This window comes from Schistosoma mansoni, chromosome 1 (assembly GCF_000237925.1).
Source record: "Schistosoma mansoni strain Puerto Rico chromosome 1, complete genome".
Taxonomy (NCBI): domain Eukaryota; kingdom Metazoa; phylum Platyhelminthes; class Trematoda; order Strigeidida; family Schistosomatidae; genus Schistosoma; species Schistosoma mansoni.
Genome location: NC_031495.1, coordinates 12,966,906 through 12,985,311, shown reverse-complemented (window position 1 = coordinate 12,985,311; position 18,406 = coordinate 12,966,906). Strand labels below are relative to the sequence as shown.

Sequence of the window (18,406 nt, the reverse complement as noted above, 5' to 3'; positions counted from 1 at the left end):
ACTGATCATATGTGGAGCATTATTAACGAGTTTAAAACTCAATTAAACACAGATCTTCAATGATACTTGGTTTATAAAATATCTTTTGTTTAATGTCGATTCATCATGTATATAATTTTTAAAAATAAACATTTTCACAAAGCATCTTTAGAATAAAATTGGAATAAAGCAGAAAACAATTTAAGCATAATAGTATGTAGATTATCACTATTTCTGTTTAATCTTATTCGCGTTGTAAAGTAACATATTATCATTAAATATCACAACGGTGACTGAATAGCCGAAGTAATACGGGTTATCTGTATAGTATAATTTATATGCATATTTACGATCATTCCAATATGAATTAAGTCAATACAAACGGAATGTAACAACATTAGTCCAGAACTGGAAAGTTGATAAGATGCACTGCACAGTAATTCTCGAAGATTTGACGAGTTTTGATAGAAATTTTAAAAATTATATTTATGGAAACCACTGATTGAATGAGACGTTAATTTTCAAGTGGAACAAATGACGGTCACCTTAGCAAATCTTTTATAAAATAACAAGAACAATAATTATTAAAGACTATATAATGGAAAATATCAATTCACTATAGTGATGCTAAGAAGACAACTGTTTTTTTTTCATTAATGTGTAGGTTCATTTTGAGTGGATCAATGCCTTTTGCTTTAGCTAAGCGTTTCTTTGTCCGTTATTTACTTTGAGGGACTCTAAATGTCGACAATGTAGTTTCAGTCAATTGAGTTTTGACTATTTAGGACTATAGCATATTTCGCTCGCAGATTCTTTATATACTTTGAAATACATGTTTTCTCAGTGATATCATCTGTCAACTGTACAATCGACTAAAACAAATGCCTCAATAGTTCTGAATAGAATTTTAATTCTGAATAAGTTTGGTAAACAAGATACAATTATGTAATTTTGAGTTTTGTTGTTTACTAAGTAATCAGATGAAGGCTTTTAAAGTAAGTTCAACAAAAACATGGTTGGTTAGTGTAAGTTTCAATTTAGTGTTCGGTTAATTACCTATAGTGTTTACATAAGTACATATTGAAAACCTAATATTAAGTCTAGAATTTGGCTGGTTGTTTGAAGTGATTACATAACAACAAAGATCAGAAAATGAAAAATAATTTTGAAATATATTAGACACCTTGGGTAGAAAGAGTTAGAAAATATATGTGACTCAATTTCGTCTTGTTATACTTTGAAGTAAATTGTTCTATCAACAAGTATTGCGTCGAAATTCCTAGAAAAAACATAGTGGGGGTGTGTTTATTAGGTTCTGTGAGACCGGACTGTTAGATAGGAGAGCAGATGTATTGATCTAGTCCGAGTATTAATTAACTCCCTTGGGCTATCTATCTAACACTAATGTTACGCTAAATGTGAAATAACAGCCGAGTAACACTAAGTGGCTATTAGTCCAGAATGTTATTTCCCACTCTCACTCACCCAATAGTCAGAATGGAGAACAACTCAGTAAGCAGAATTTATGAATCATTCATGCAGAAATGTAGAGCGAAATTCTGACCGATTACTGACAGAACTTCAAACTAGCTTCAATTGATCAACGTATGTAGGAAACTTATGCTATTGTATTTGATTCTATATATTGTTTTTCATTTATAAAATCTGTTTAATGTTTACAAAATTTTATTATTCCTTGACAATGAATTTTGAAATGTGAATTGAACACTTTATTCTTTGTAGACTAAATCAACTTAGGGAACTTAAAGAAGTCTGGCCAACTTTCTCTTGATAAATTAACATTTGAAACAAACCAGAGCTATTGATGAGTAGAGCGTAAAGCGTAGAATATATTTGAATATAAAACAAGGAATGTAAAAATGTTGAAGAAAAACTTCCTTTTAATATTTACATTTCATTTATCAAAGACAAATAAAAGCCTGTATTTCAGTGGAGTTCAACAAGGTCTGTTGTGAGATATCAACTCACTGAAGACATTGGTGAATATGTCACTCAATTTGGTAGACCGGTTGAAGTTAGACAATAACACCGTTGGATACCGGCTCAGTGGTTTAGTGGTTAAGCGCTCGCACGCGAGACTGATAGGTCCTGGGTTGGAATATCGAGAGACAGGATCGTGGATGTGCACTGCTGAAGAGTCCCACAATAGGACGAAACGGCCGTCCAGTGCTTCTAGGATTTCCATAGTGGTCTGGCTTCAATTGATTCATGATTTTAACTACTAAGATTACTATAATATCCACAAAACCCCTTCTGATATTTTGAATTCAGTTTAATTCGATATAAACAACTTTCATCTAGATCGGTTGTCCAAATGTATTCACGAAAAGAAAAAGTAACTTTTGTCTGACAAAAGTTATACAACACAAGAAACAAAATAAATATTTTACAGTGAGAATAAAATTTATTTATTGTTTACCATAAGAACTGATGTTTACAAAAATATTTTAAAAAAGAGCTTATCATTTTCATTGTTTATCTTAAATTGTGATCTTTTTTAAATTTTGCCAATAAATTATCTTTGGACATTTCAGACTATTGAATGAATATGATTATTCATCCGAGGGTGAAATCCTTCTTTGTCGTACACCTCTCTCTCTCTCTCTCTCTCTCTCTATATATATATATATATATATATATATCAATTTTTGTAATTTTATCACTGATCGATCACTGAGTAGTGATTAATGTCAGGCATTTTAAGTTCTATCAATCAAGTTATAATGTGGACAACTAGTCTTAGATGGTATTTTAAAGTAATTTGTATGACTTGAAAGAGATTTACCTCAATGATTGATATCAGTCAAAAAACCATCGAAATCTTTATGTCACTAGATTGCTGTTTAGACCCTTTATGATGTATATGTATATACGTATTCGTGAAAAGAAATGTTTATAGAGTATGATTACTTAGTTTAAAACGCTTCATTGTATAACAAGTAGCTACTCATTTTTAAAATATGTTTAATTAAGTCAACAACTAGTCTAAGTACTTTACTTAATTAATGAATTGAACAACCGCAATTACAACATAAAAACATATTTATCAGTATGGGGTTGTGCAGATGATTATGTTTTTGATTGAGATCAAATTGATGTTAGACCACTATTAAAAACCTGGGAGCACTGAACAGTCGTTTCGTCCTAGTATGGGACTCCTTAGCAGTGCACATTCACGATCCCACAACAACGGGACTCGAAACTAGGACCTTAGGTCTCGTGCGCGAACACTCAACCTTTAGGTCACTGAGCCGGTATCCTACGGTGTTAAGACATACTCCTAGTCACAATTACACATGGAAATATTAAGTACGTACATTTTAACTAACCCTGAGAGTATTTGAAATAGTCAAAAGAAGTGTTTACTAAAGGATGTACAAAATTCAAGGAGAAATAACTTCTGACCACTTTGTCAATTCTTACAGTTTCAAAGCATTTATTTAAAAATCATTCTGCTTAATTATACATTGTATCAAAAGTCTAAGTTATTAATCTGTGTACATCAATTAAAAGAAAAAAACCACTGCTTGATGGTAAGAAATCAATGCATTTAGTTTAGTCAAGTATGAACATGAAATCAACAAACAAGAACACAGTACTGGTTTATTATGTATAGACATGTTTTGACGTTGAAGAGAGCATCCTTAAAAAATTATAGCAATATTAGTAAACCTATCAATAAATTGTATCAATTATTTTATGAATAGGCATAAAGGTAACCTGGTTTTTTTGGAAGAAAACAAACAGCCGTAGACATCAACCATTGTATTTTGTGAAATCAAAAGTTATGTGTATCAATTTAGAAAAAACTGATTATTTTTCTATTAAGACCTAATTATTTGGTAGATTTTATTTTACAGTATAAGGGGTTATGGAGTGTTGAATTTTTAAATCACTTATTGATCTTAATTAGACAGTCACTGCGAACTAGGAGCTATTGGACAGCTGCTTTTTAGTACGAGACTCCGTAGGAGTAAGCACTCATTATTTTGCCAAGGCTCGAACTCAGGGTTTTCAGGCTTCAGTCGATTCGTGTTGTTGCTCGAACAGTATCTATTGTCATTGGTGATAGCTATTTCACCTCCTGACATTTTTGAGCTAAAACAGTCACGGCATCTTACTAGAACCCCTGAAATTACAAATTAAAGTGATTTACTAATAAAAACATGATGATTTTCTAAATATAGAGTACTGTGAAGGTATGTGGGTGAAGCGCCATCACCGAGGCTTGGATATTCCGAGTTCAGTTCTTGGAGGGATCATGAATACACAATCCTGTGGAGTCTCATACTAAGAAGAAACAGATGTCTGTTGATTTCCAGTTTTTATTAGTTTTCATTTCGTTATGTAATACTACAGGATATTACTTCGTTGAATAAGACAAGAGGCTTCATAGTCTAATCACTTTTTATTATATTATGAGCATTGGGTAAGTACCAGGACGTATATAAAAGTTGTTTTGTAACGGATAGCAGTCCCTCAGCAATTCATATCCATAACGAATGACTTTGAAGTCAGAATATTCAGGTCTTACAGTAAACACGATTTTATTCACTGAGGATCTAAAGTTTCACAATATTTTAAAATTAGTCAATCTGATATAACACGTGATCACCTACTGGTGGACATCTATGCCACTCTCATTTGAACTATATTTACAGTTTATAGTTTTCCACAGCAATTTCGGAACAAGCAAGGAAATGAATACTTCTATGCGTTAAACAATATTTCTCCAGTCTTAAATGTTTGTTTAATGAAAATGAACTTATGTAGAAAACCAGAAAATGCTCACCCATATACTAGCTCATACCCAAAAAGCTCCGAAAATGAAACTAACTAGAAAGAATTCGAGTTGGTGGCTATCAATTATTCAGTATCTCAATTGCATAATGCATTGAGCGCTTAAAGAAAAAGATACTGGATTAGGGTCCCGGTGTGAATACCAACACTGGAATATTCAACTGATGAATCTCAAAGAGAATAAACACTGGTCCTAGATTCTATTGCTAGCCACATTCTTTTTATTCTATGAAACCTAATTAGGTTTAGTGAATTAAAACAAAATGTATTACACTAATTGTTAATATTATTACGAATGATATTTTAACACCTTTCTTTCACTGTTTTGCTAAAGTCAAAGAGATGATCATCATCGTTAGTGAACTTATTCAAGTAGGTTAAAAGTTAGAGATGTAACTTAATGATGTTAATTGTTATTTTCTGAAGGATCTTAGTAATAATAATAATGATAGAAACATTAAAAAAGATAGTAACAGCGATTAATTATTAATATTTAGGTATGATGTATATATGAAGAGTTGCGTAAAAGAAAAGAAATAATTAAAATAGTGACTATATTTATCTAATCGCATGAAATAATAAAGTATAGAAAAAAATATTTCAGCAATTAATTAACAAATAGTTGGTCACTATCTTCACCACAATATTCATTACAAATTTCTTCTTATACAGAATGATGGGTGTTTATGATGCACATTAAAATGTCATTATATATTTTAATAAATGATTGTGGTATTTTTATGGCTGAAATTATGAACTGATCTTAGTTAAATAACAAATGAAGATCTAGAAGCACTGGACGGCCGTATTGTCCTGGTGTGAGACTCCTCAACAGTACTCATTCATGACCCTGAATGCGGGAATCGAAACCAGGACTTTTGGTGGCTCGTGTGAACGCTTAACCCATAGACCAGCGAGCCGGCATCTGACAGTGTTCATAGCTAACTTCAACCAATTCATGACCTTGAGTGTTAGACTGAAGGTCCTGAGTTCCATTCTCGCGTTTCAAGTTGTGGCTGGGCACTGTTGATTAGTCCCATTCTAGGACTGAATCACTATTCAGTTCTACTAGGTTTTCAGTAATTGTTTAACTGAGATTGATCCATGATTTCACCTGTGAAAATATATATTAACATAAGATCTCGGTTAGTCATAAACATATCCTCACTGATGATTAACTTTGACGTGAATTTTCCTAGGTTTCAATTATGGGAAGATTTGACAATATAAAATTTACCTAAACAGGAAATGCGATCATACATTACACTCATATAATTGGTTAAAGATTATAATGTAACCATAATTTGACTGAAGGTGACAATGTGAAATACTAGTTTTCAACTCAGTGTTGTGCTCATTAAGAAACCTTATGATTTTTGGTAAAACTTCATGTGATGCATTGATTGTTTACTATTGAGGAGTTTTGAAATTACAAGCTATTTGGAGAATCTAACCTTGAAGGATGTCTTAAAAGGTGGAAACAGAATAAGTGTGTCATTGCAAATGGGAAATGTATTGACAGAAGTGAAATTATTGTTTACCGAATTTTGTAAAATAAAGTATTTACGAATTAAATTTGAAGTTTTTAGAGTCAATTAATTAACACAATGTTGATTTATCTGTTTTATGATTTTCATTCACAGTAGAGAATAATAATGCAACATAGTCAAGCATATAAATGAAACAACTAATCTCTTCTCTTTACCCTTATAATATAAAACATACATTGCTTGAAGAACATCTATTATTCATAACACTACGAATAAAATGTTTAAGTAGTAAGTGTGTAGAACATGAACTTTCTTTTAAATCTTGATTATCAATGTTCCATTCAAGATGAAAAATTACATTGTTTGTCGGAACTCCTACTTTTTTTTTAAAAGCCTGGTTTGGGAAATTAGAATAAGATTTCTCTAGGTCGTATTATTACAATAAAGACAGTATGTTTTTTTATCAATTCAAGTACATAAAAAGTTGAAATATTCTGATTTCGCACATTCACATATATACATACATCATACTGTGATCAGATTGGATTAAAGGATTCTATATGTAGGTGTATATGACAGAATCGATTACAAACAACATAGACTAAAGTAAATTTTACTATTTCCTGAATAGCAATTGCCCACTTGATACAAATGATATATCGGTTTCAACCACATATCAATATTCCGGCGTAATGTACTGACCAGTTAGAATTACAGACAAATGGTATCGACTCATTTTATTATTCCTTAAGTTAATGTAATCATCAAATGATGACTTCATGCCTTATGATAAGTCCTAGTTTAATCAACAGCTGACTATTTTCCGACAAACAGCACCCAACGAGGTAGGTAGCTAGGTATACTAATCTGTCCTCACCCACCACTTTAATCGATGAAAGCTTACTATCTCACTAACCGACTTGCCATCTTTATCTGGTACTATATTCCAAACCTCAAAATTATTCACTCTGTCGTCACAAAGTGAAAGAGCGATCCTTTGAAGACATTTATAATCAAATACTGGTAACTTACATAGATCCTATATTCTTAATATCCATGTTTCACAGCTTTAGAGTAGGAGGGAGTGAACTGTTTTGCAAACTCATTTGGTTGGCAGATGGAAATTTCACTTATACTACAAGCCAGCCGAACTTTCTCAATCCGTGCTGAGATTTTGTCGAACAGAAACTCATTAGGGTTGATGACTTTCCAGATACATGAAGCGGTCGAGGCGATTTAAGTGACTCCCTAACATTGGTTCAGGTGTTGATGCAGATCAGTTCTGAAGTAACATTCTGTACATAAAGTGAGAATCGTATCTCAGACGTGGTTAGATTGTTATTTAAGGTGGTCACGAGGTTCTGGATTTTGTCAGCACGCCACCAAAAAGAACGACGTTGCTAACGTAATCGAAGTCAACAAGTGAATCTCCTGGGAGATCAACCACTGAGACATCAGATGATGAGAGCGTCATCTTTGAAGGGATGTCTATCACAAGGTTAAATAAAATTGGAGAGAGTGGATAATCCTGACGATCACCATTTTAGTTTCCTCATAAGCCCTAACTCGGCCAGTAGTGTTCTAATAGAGAGGTTATATAAGGGTGATGAACTTCGTTAGTACACTTTTTACGTAAATACTTTCACTATTATTTATGCCATGGATACAATCATTACTAAATTGATTTATTATTAAGGTCTTTTCCACATAACACTGAATGAATCTCGTTTAATTAAAAAACTGGTGGCATAAATTCATTTTTTGCCTGTGAAAAAACATGTGTATTCATGGATAATTAAGGCTAAAAATAAAACAATACCAGTAAGTTTCTTAAAAAGGTATTTTGTAGATATAATGTGTGTCATTTCGAAGAGTAAACAACAAATGGTAAATTGAAGAAAAAAAATAAAAAACACCATTACAAAGTAGAAGCTGTCAGTGTCTAATACTTACACTTGGTAGTAGGTAAACGATGTAGTGACAACACTCGCAGCAGAAAACAACGACCTTCAGTTGAAACAAGTAAATAAGTACATGGTAGAAAGAAGTGTACAATGATGCATAATGAAAAGCGACTAGTTATTGATAATCTCTCTCCCTCCCAAAAAATAAAGAAATCTAAGTTAAAAAATAAAAACAATCATTACTACTACTATCGCCAATATGAAATAGAATGTGACACATGCCAACACACACATGTACAGATGTAGAATGATGGGTCCGAGAATGAATAGTAAAAGAAAGGAGGAAAAACATTTCGTGAGCTTATCGGCAACAAATACACGTATTCAAGCAACAATAACCATTATATTAACCAAAGCAGAATAAGTAAGGCAAAAAGAAAGTACATAGAACAAAACTTAGTATAAAGGATTGTAATAATCAAATGTATTATTTATATGGAGAAGATACTGCGGTGTATACAGCGACATAATAAAGCAAGCGTGCAAAAAAACGAAATGAAAAGAAGGCAGCATAAGCTTTATTATGAAGAATTATGACAAAACAATACAAAGATTCTCTGTATGTCAACAATACATATAGATGTTTATAATGAAAATGAGCAAGTGTAGACGGATGGAAAAAAAACAGGTAGGAACACAATTAAAGGTAAGCTTTCAATGCAACAGTGTTAAGTGACTGATTTTACAAATAATGATGATGTGAATGATAATAGTAATTGACCAGAACTATGACGCCGATGATTTTTAAGAAGATAAATTCTTATTCAACTGTTTATTGTCTCATTCATTATGACAGAAGATAAGAGTTAAAAGAATTTGAGAACGGTGAATATAACTACTTTCTTTGCATTAATTCATTAAGACTAGGTTTGCTGATGGTACAGGTGTTAACGATATACACTCACACCTCCAATCCACTTGAGTAGTTAATTAAATATAAATAGCTAAACCGGGAAACGAGATTATTTATAATTAAGTGGTTGCGTAACAAATAATGAAACACTCCATATACACACATGGAGTACATTGACCATATTCAAATAGGCTTAATAACTATCCTGGAATAAATCAACATAAAAAAGGAGAAAATTGATGAAAACAACATGTTTATGGAGTAACGTAAATGTTTAAGAGTATACAATAGACAAGGGCAATACACAGACACATGCACGCAAATGTACACAATAAAAATGCAGATAACTTTGAAGATAAATCATTAGCAGTAAATCAGTTGTTTGTTTGTTTTTAATCATTCACTGTATGCATGATAAATATCCCTTGAAAATCAGTGAGATACTCGGAATGGTAAATTATGAGAATAAAGTATGCATGTATGAAGGTTTGGACACAGCATAACGCGTAAATATTAACATACACTAACACATATATAATCAATGTAACAAGATAATTCTTACTGACTAATTGTTGCATGTAGAAGTATATTCTTCATTCCAGTTTAATCAGTGAAAAATAATTCTAAATGAAACATACTATTGTTACTGGAAGAGAAAAAAAGGCGCTTAAGTATTCATAACCTAGTGTTTGCTTTTCAAAATGTTCTTTTCTCATTTTTTTTTCTGGCCAGTCAACCCAGACAAATCAGATCTATTGTGTACAAATGAAATTGAGAATAAGCAATAAAAAAACATACTCGAAATGTAACACCCTACAAAATCATGTATATAAACATATTTGGCGGAAAATGAAAGAAAAAAAGAACCATTATTTGTCTAATAATGTGAGCAATAAAAATCAGACTTGACAACTAACGAGAAGATGAATAGCGAGTGAGTGAGTGAGTGAGTATAAAGACAGTGATTAGTTGTGTTTTAAAACCCTCACTGAATACATATATAACTGTAAAATTTAAGAAGAAAGAATAAAGATCAATGGATGTTTATGAATGTTCACATTAATTCAATTGAATGATTTATTAATCAAAAATGAAATTATTATGTAATTCATTGTGATTCCTAAGTGTAGTATTATTATTATTACGATTATTATTATATTACACTTGTTGCTAATTTGATTTATAAACAAATTGATATTATAATAGAAAGAAAAAGTGAATGCGAAAGCTTAAAAAACAATAACAACAAACACGAGTAAGCGGCATTAACTTTAATAATAATAAAACAAACATAATGAGTATTATGATTAAATACTGTAATGTACAATCTAGTGAATGGCTGTACTATTTGTGTGTGTGTGAGTGTTAAAAAAGAGAGAAGGAAACAGAAGAGGAAAAATTACTATAATTTTAAATGTAATACAATAATTGAAAGGTGAATATTTAAATGTGAACAGAACCTAAATGAGTAAATTGGATTTCATCATTAGCATTATTGATAGCCAGAGTCTATGAATATTATTATTATTACTACTTTTTAAAGGTACATGTTTTATATAATATAAATCATTGTTGTTACTATTATATGCATGTATAGAGAGTAATAATGAATTGTGATTACAGAATAAACAGATATGAGGAAAAGAAATTTTTTAAGAAACAATATACAAAAATTAATTGGTTTTCTTTATTCTATATTGAAGATTGGGATTTGAGGGTTGGATTATTTCTGTTCTCTGGCTAAATTGATCAGCGGAATCAATGAACTCAATGGTTTGGAACATCGGCATATGAATGGATGCTGTGAAAGGAGATGAAAAACAAGAAAACACAATTATAAAGGAATATGTCTTCAAAACAAAAGAAGTTATCAATGTGTTAAAATATGAGAAATTTATATTAAAAATGGACAAAACTAATGTGTTTTTCTCAAGTATTGTGGTAGGTAATATCAGGATACACAGAGAGATTATCAGCATGAGAAATAACGAGCACATAATTTATTCAATAAAGTGAAGGATTATCGTCCTATTGTGCTGAATGATTCTTTGAGCAACCTGGGATTTGCGGTAATATCTGTCGTTTACAACGAAAATACAAGATTAAGAGAGCGGTATTCATTGATGGTGTTATATATATATAAATTAAAAATGACTAACTTGTAATAATTCAATAGCCGTGGCTCTTTGTTCTACATCTACTTCTAGGCAACGATCAAGGAAATTAAGAAATGTGCTTGATAAACGATCACGTTCTTTAATTTCCGGTTTACCATTGGTAGCGATAAGATACAATGCCTAAAATACGATTGATGTAAAAGAAAAACAAAAGAATGTGGAAATCAATGATAACTATTGAACAAACCGTTGCAATACAATGTATAAACAGTATATGTTTAATACTGAATGATGAATATTATGAAGACTTTTTGGGTGATATTATGGACGAATTTCTAGTTGGTAAAACGAAAGGAAGAATGTCGATTGATAGACAGAAAAGGAATGTTATGAAATGTGGTCGATTGATAACTGGTCGTGAGATTATATCATTGACGAAACCTATGTATGATTTAAAATCGCCATTAACTAGAAGAATAGGCTTTTTTATGTTATACAATTACTTGTTTATACACAGACTACAAACACAAAATAAACATGACAAAATGTCAGAGTTGATTGGAGGAAATTAGTTTGCAGGTTACTCATTCTCCAATTAATCAAGATCTGACTGTTAGGTCTAGTACTTGTCAGCTGTATCGATAGAACACTTAAAAAATGTAAACTATTCAGTTTTATTCTAAATTAAAGCTGCATATGTACTGAGGACTATTCAGAAGGACTGAGACTACCATAAGAAAGGGTGGTACTGTAGAATGAATATTTGTACCGACTTATGGCTCAACATGATTCTCTGGTGACGTTTTTAACGACCGAATAATCTAATGTCTTTAAAAATTACTACAGATGACAAAACCATGGGACAATAAGGATCTTGATTGGCTTATCTTTTTACATGTTCATTCACACTAACGAAATCCTTTCAAGTTTAGTTTTTATTGACACAGGCTTGATAATTATTATGAGTAGTTGTATTACATGAATATTTGTGGGGAATTTACAAGGGAATTATTGTAAATGATACTAGATAACTATGAGACAATTGAATGAGTAATTCCGAACTGATATATATGTGTACATCATACATACAAGTGACTGTATTTATATATACATGATACAATATATTCTTACTCGAACGGGATTTTCATTTAGATAGGGTGGTTCACCATCTACCATTTCAATGGCCATAATTCCTAATGACCATATATCCACCTTTGGACCGTATTGTTTACGTAAAACAACTTCTGGTGCCATCCAATACGGTGTGCCAACCATAGTTGAACGTTTAGTTCCATCATTGCTTAATTGTGCACAAAAGCCAAAGTCTGTCAGTTTTACAGATCCATCCATTCCAAGAAGAATATTGTCTGATTTGATATCACGATGAATGACGCGATTCGCGTGAAGAAATTCAAGGGCATGTAGTATCTATCAAGGATAATATAATAAGCAAAAGTTAAAATGTACATTATACGGTAACACTTCACATAGGGTTGGTGATTGGAATTATTTAGTTACTCTCATGACAAGTGATGTACTGTAAGGAAATAATTTGTGTTGACTAATTTGACTTATAAAGAAAACACAATAAATCATTTTAAATATCAAACGTCTTTTAGGTGATCATGATTTACTATCCTCCCCACCTCGCATCTTTGGTGAATATTCGCAAACATCCAATAGGCTCGAATTGATAGTAATTATCATTTGCGTTTATCAAATTACTTTTGAACAAAAGAAGATGACAGAGTAAAGAAAACATTTTGTCATTTAGGATAAAATAATAACAAAAATACCGTGCACTGGATTTCAACAACTAACTTATATTAGGAAAAGAGTGATTGGTACAAAATACGAAGGTTAAGCATATGCGAACACACACATATGGGATAGGATGTGCATTGGTAAATACACTGAAATCATTTTAAGACATCAGTCTACAGTCGGCTAGTATTCAGTGTTTTCATACTCGTAGCTATCTCCAAAAGCAATTACATCCCATTTTACATTTTTTTAAAATCCTATTTTAAAAAATTAAATTGAAAACATTCACTAACAATACAATACATACATGCATACTTACATGGTACTTTAAGTAATGTTATTATGGTCATCAAGACTATATGTGACGTGAATATACGCCGTCTGTAAGTGATGTTACTATTGTTTTACAATGTAGAAGGCAACAAAACCAAGATGTATGTAAACACGAAATGCTATAGTTAATTTAATAAATATATGGTCAACATGTGAAGGCTTGACACATGTAACTCGGTTGGTTGCTCAGATCAAAATATATACAATGAGACTTCTGACCACGACCTAACACCAGTTTAGTAATAGTAGCTTTCTTGTGGTTTAAGCAGCTGAATTTCATCATTCTATGAGATTGTTTAGAAACTGATTCTATTTCAGGCAAGAAATGTAAGCATTCTTCCTAACTTTTGTAAAACATGAGCCGATCTAGGTAAGTAAGACAACCATTGAAAACCTGGGAGCACTGGATGACCGTTTCGTCTCAGCATGGGACTCCTCAACAATGCGTGTCCATGATCCTGCACGTGAGAATCGAACCTAGGACCTTCGGTTTCATGCGCTTACGCTTGACCTCCAGACCACGGTGTTAATGTCTAATCACAACCGATTCACGACACTGAGTGGCCATCTTCCATTGTCCCATACTAGGATGAAACGGTAATCCAGTGCTTCCGGGTTTTCGATGGTGATCTAACTTATATCAGTTCATGATTCCAATGAAATTCAACAATCTCCAAAACCCCATACCGCATAAAATAGGTATGACACTGACTAGTACACAAGTTAGTACTGAAACAAATTACTTAGTTATATCAACCTAACTATGGAAACGATGTAGATACATATATCCATTGATAAAGATCAAATCAAACACAGTAAATCCCAAGACTCGGATGTGATACCAATTGATTTTTTTCTCCCATTATTTTTTCCGTTGTCAAAGTTGTAGGAAAAGTATATATTCAAATGCCTCCTTTCATACAACTTCAAGTAAATATGTTGCCTTATATCGGTATAGAATTTCCGTTTGTTTTTAAGACAAATATAGATGAAACAACGTTGAATAAATTTGAAGGAAAGAACGATGGATGAAATGAACTCATTGATTTATTTAAACATTGGTTGGAACAGCAAAGAATATGATTGCTACTTTGTCTCATGTCAAATGTGAGATAAAGATTTCCAAATATATTTAACAGGCAAGGAAACAAAACAATTTTTGAACATATATATGAATCAGTAATGGATCAATCTGTTAAATTTGAGAATAAAACACTGTCAGTTATAGCTGAAACTTATTATCTGACAGAAAACTAAATCGATAACTGTTGGCAATAGAGACTGAGTTATCCATATACACCTACTGTTAATTTTTATTGTAGTCAGTAATTCTCATAAATATTGAAGTCCATCATCGAAAAGTTTATCGGAACTGCTTTGGTAAGTTACAGTTAGGATGGCAGGAACCCAACTTTGTTACTCTGCTCATAATGCATTGGTTTTGTAGAAGGAAAAGTAAAAGGTCAGAAAAGAACACTAAGGACATATTTTATCCGATATATTCACTGACACATTGCAAGCTGGAAGTAACGAATGTATAGTGGCCTTAAGGCAATATGTCCATAAATACACACTTAGCCAGAAGAGAGTAGTAAGACTAAAACATGGATTGGATAGGTAAGCAATAGATACGGTAACAAAAACTTAAAACTGAAGTCAAAAAAGTGAGGGGAGAGAGAGCAAAGAGACATTTGCTATTATTTAGGACAAAATGAGGAATAGACAGACAAAAACGACAAGACAGCTTATCGGAAAGGGTATATAAAAACATTTACATAAGGACATAAATAAATGCAGTTATAAGTATATCGATTAAACTGAAAAATATATGTATTCAACCCTGGGGAAAAAATCTACGCACATTTTATGTACGTAAATTGTTGCCTATCTGTTGTTCACTACGAACCTACCTCTGTACACATTTGTCATTGAAAAGTTTAACAAATTCAAACAGTGCATCCGTTCTTTGGGTTCTGCACTATCTTCTATCATGCCAGTTGATAATGTGAATAATTTACCAACCACAAATTTCCTGAACTCAGCCTTGAAAATCTTGAAATAATATTATGAAACTATTTCAACAGTACAGAATAGCTTTCTATTAAAATATCATTCTAGAATTTTGCACACATCTGAATTGAACAGCTGGCTTATTTTAGCTTTCAGAAAAATTTACACCTACTGATCAGAGTTGTTTACAAGCATAATTCCACAACCGAACGGATATTGTAAATGTTGGGACCGGTTTTTCGGACTGTCATGTATTATAGCTTTGTTGTATAATTTATGGAGTAACAAATTGCTATATACGTGTGTTCCGTTTATCATAAGCTTTCGGTTAACCCATAAACTACTGCCAGTTTATTATTTACAGTCTACGCTAATCACAGAGACTTTTTGACTTGTCCGTGTATAATTGTTGTTTTTTATTTTATGTGATGCAGTCCTGTTTATATATAACCCACGTCTGTCTGAAATTGTAGTAGAAGCTGGTTGCTGAATCTTGAATTCAAAGGATGGGCATAAAAAGGAGCTAGCAAAGAGTAGACTAACAGGGACCTAGCTGTTGACTCAAGGTTAATAATGTTGGTCGGACGTGTAATTAGACAAGTCATAGACACTAAGCTATTCTTGAGGTAATTAAGTAATTTAGCTGTAAACGATTTACATCCACAACTGTTTGAATTGTTAAGTAGTTCGCCAACGGTTTTGTAGTAATTATAATGGTAATAACGAAATCAATTTTAACAAGCTGATATTTTCCTTTCATAAGCTTACCTCTCGGCATATTGAAGCAATATGTCCTTCTTCCATACACGTCTCGGTGACAACATCGGTCAGTGAGCCACCATCTAAATACTCCATGACAACCCATAGTTCTTCACCTTTAGATGAATTCCCTGAACTAATTGTTGATGAATTGAGGCTATCATTCTTTTGAGTTGATTGTTGGTACTTGTGATTTGAACCGTTCATGTACTGCTGATGATGATCCATATTGGTGGAGACTGAAGTGGACACTAAATAACTGTCTAGATAATTTACAATATTTGCTTGACGATTAGCCTTCATAACCAAAATTTCATTAATGATTAGTTCTTTTTTAGGCTGTTGAGCTAAATTCATTTGTTTAATAGCCACTAGACTGCCAGTAGCAATCTCATATCCACTATATACCACACCAGATGCCCTGAAAAAACAATAAAACGATGCTTTTTTTCAAGAAAAAACAATAGAAATGAGATAGTAATCGGTGCTTTATGACATATCCACCATGTAAAGTGAAATTGTAAATTTAATGACATACACACTACGTCAAGTAAGAATATAATAACTATTTCATAATATTAGTCAATCATACGGAAAGTAGATCCTTATACACATGTACATTGATTTAAGTCGTTAAAACATATTACCACAACGAGATAAAATTATTTCGGGACAAATCCCTGATTATTAGAACTAGTTACAGTATCGAAATTCGTAGAAAAGACTAAGTGAAGGCAAAGAAAAAAATCAATTATGATATCAGAGAGACAGATTATTTAGAATTTGAAAACATGAAACTAACAATGCTTACACACACAAGAGATAATCTGAACTGTAGTGAATAAAGGTAAGATTAAAATGATCATCTGAAAAATGTACTTCCAACTACATGTATTTTTCCCCAACCTCAGGCTCATACGTATTAAATATAGTAAAGAAAATAGCCCTGCATGAATCTCATAATTAATAAATCAAAATGGTAAATCACGTAGCTAATAGTCACGCGGACCCCAACCAGGGGTCCTAAAATAGAGTAGGGCATGAAATTCGTATTTCAACTACTCTCTACGGTAGTGTAAGACGGTGCAATTCAATGAACTTTTTATTTTGGAGGTATATTACTCTAAAAGTACAAATAATCTTAAAACTTATATCATTATTAGTAAAGGATTGAGTTATCTCGTTGTTAATATTCGAGACGGAACTTTGATCCGTTTTGTTGGTACATATACATTTATGTGGATTACTTTGGTATATCCATTATGACACATGTTATTCAGAATAGATGGGTTGTGGTTAGTAGTGAAACCCAGGAGAGTTCCCAAGTAGGACGACACAAGTGTTTTGCATTCCACTCCTAGACATAATCCATTGATTCTAAATAATCACAAAATTTAGTTTTTAAAAGCTTTTATTGATAGCAGCGAATGTGGTAGGATCGCGCAAACTGCCCATATTTATTCATCGGAATCTCTAATTATAATTATTTATCCATAAGTGAGAGTATAGTAGAATTTAAGTAGATTGATATTATAACGGTATAACTATCTGATTATTAAGTGAATTAAGCACTCAACTCAAAAGGGTTCGGGCGATACGGTAGTATCAATAATTCAGACATAATAAAGACAGTTTATGGTTCATCAAATGGTTGTTGTTGTTGTTGCTGTTTAGTAATTTGGATCTACTGTCCTATTCTTATTATTATTGAAACAGCCTTCAAGTTGCGATAAGACCTAAACAAACCTACAGTTTTAGAACTAAGCAAAAAACTAATAGCTGTTCTACTCTAAGAAAACGAAAACTTGAAATGACAAGAAATAGGTTTTTTGTTGAAAAAAACTTACCCTTGACCAATTTTATCTACCATACGATATTTTTTATATGGATCACCTTTGCTTACGATAGCTCTTAATTTATCGTGTACCTGCTGATCTGTTAATCGATGATTACCAGTACGACGCCTAGGTGCATTAGGTGTAGTCGATTTGGCTACGTCTTCAGTAGCGACGGCGGCAGCAGCAGAAGTGGTAGTTGTTGTTGCAATCGTAGCAGTATTACTGGAATCTATTTTATTAGCAAGCGGTTGATGTGGGAAGAAATGAGGAGATTGGTTTATTTTAGTTTGTTGTTGTGTGCGAAACACATGTGTTAAACCCTGTGGTTTGACTGGAACAGCTGGCGGAACATTTTTATCAGAGGTTGATGACTGGATGATCTTCGACGTCCCACTATCTTTACCTATGAGGAATAAGCAGATTCATGGGTTAATATAAACACATAGGAAAATGCAATTATAGTTAGCATATTATGATT

The 18,406-nt window shown here is 32.3% G+C and overlaps 1 protein-coding gene across 2 annotated transcripts in view; it reads right to left on the bottom strand.

Moving 5' to 3' along the window:
* Positions 1-10,830: 10,830 nt before the first annotated feature.
* The window catches only part of Smp_159730.1, a gene marked incomplete at both ends in the record, with an annotated part of 31,322 nt that continues 23,746 nt past the window's right edge, over positions 10,831-18,406 (bottom strand). The window contains 5 exons of one of the 2 annotated variants that reach the window (XM_018793302.1): positions 10,831-10,908; positions 11,267-11,404; positions 12,356-12,652; positions 16,100-16,511; positions 17,938-18,331. In XM_018793302.1, the coding sequence (XP_018647828.1) occupies positions 10,831-10,908; positions 11,267-11,404; positions 12,356-12,652; positions 16,100-16,511; positions 17,938-18,331 (1,319 nt within the window). Of the gene's footprint in view, positions 10,909-11,266; positions 11,405-12,355; positions 12,653-16,099; positions 16,512-17,876; positions 18,332-18,406 lie in introns of those variants that run through there. The other variant, XM_018793301.1, reaches the window with a different exon arrangement.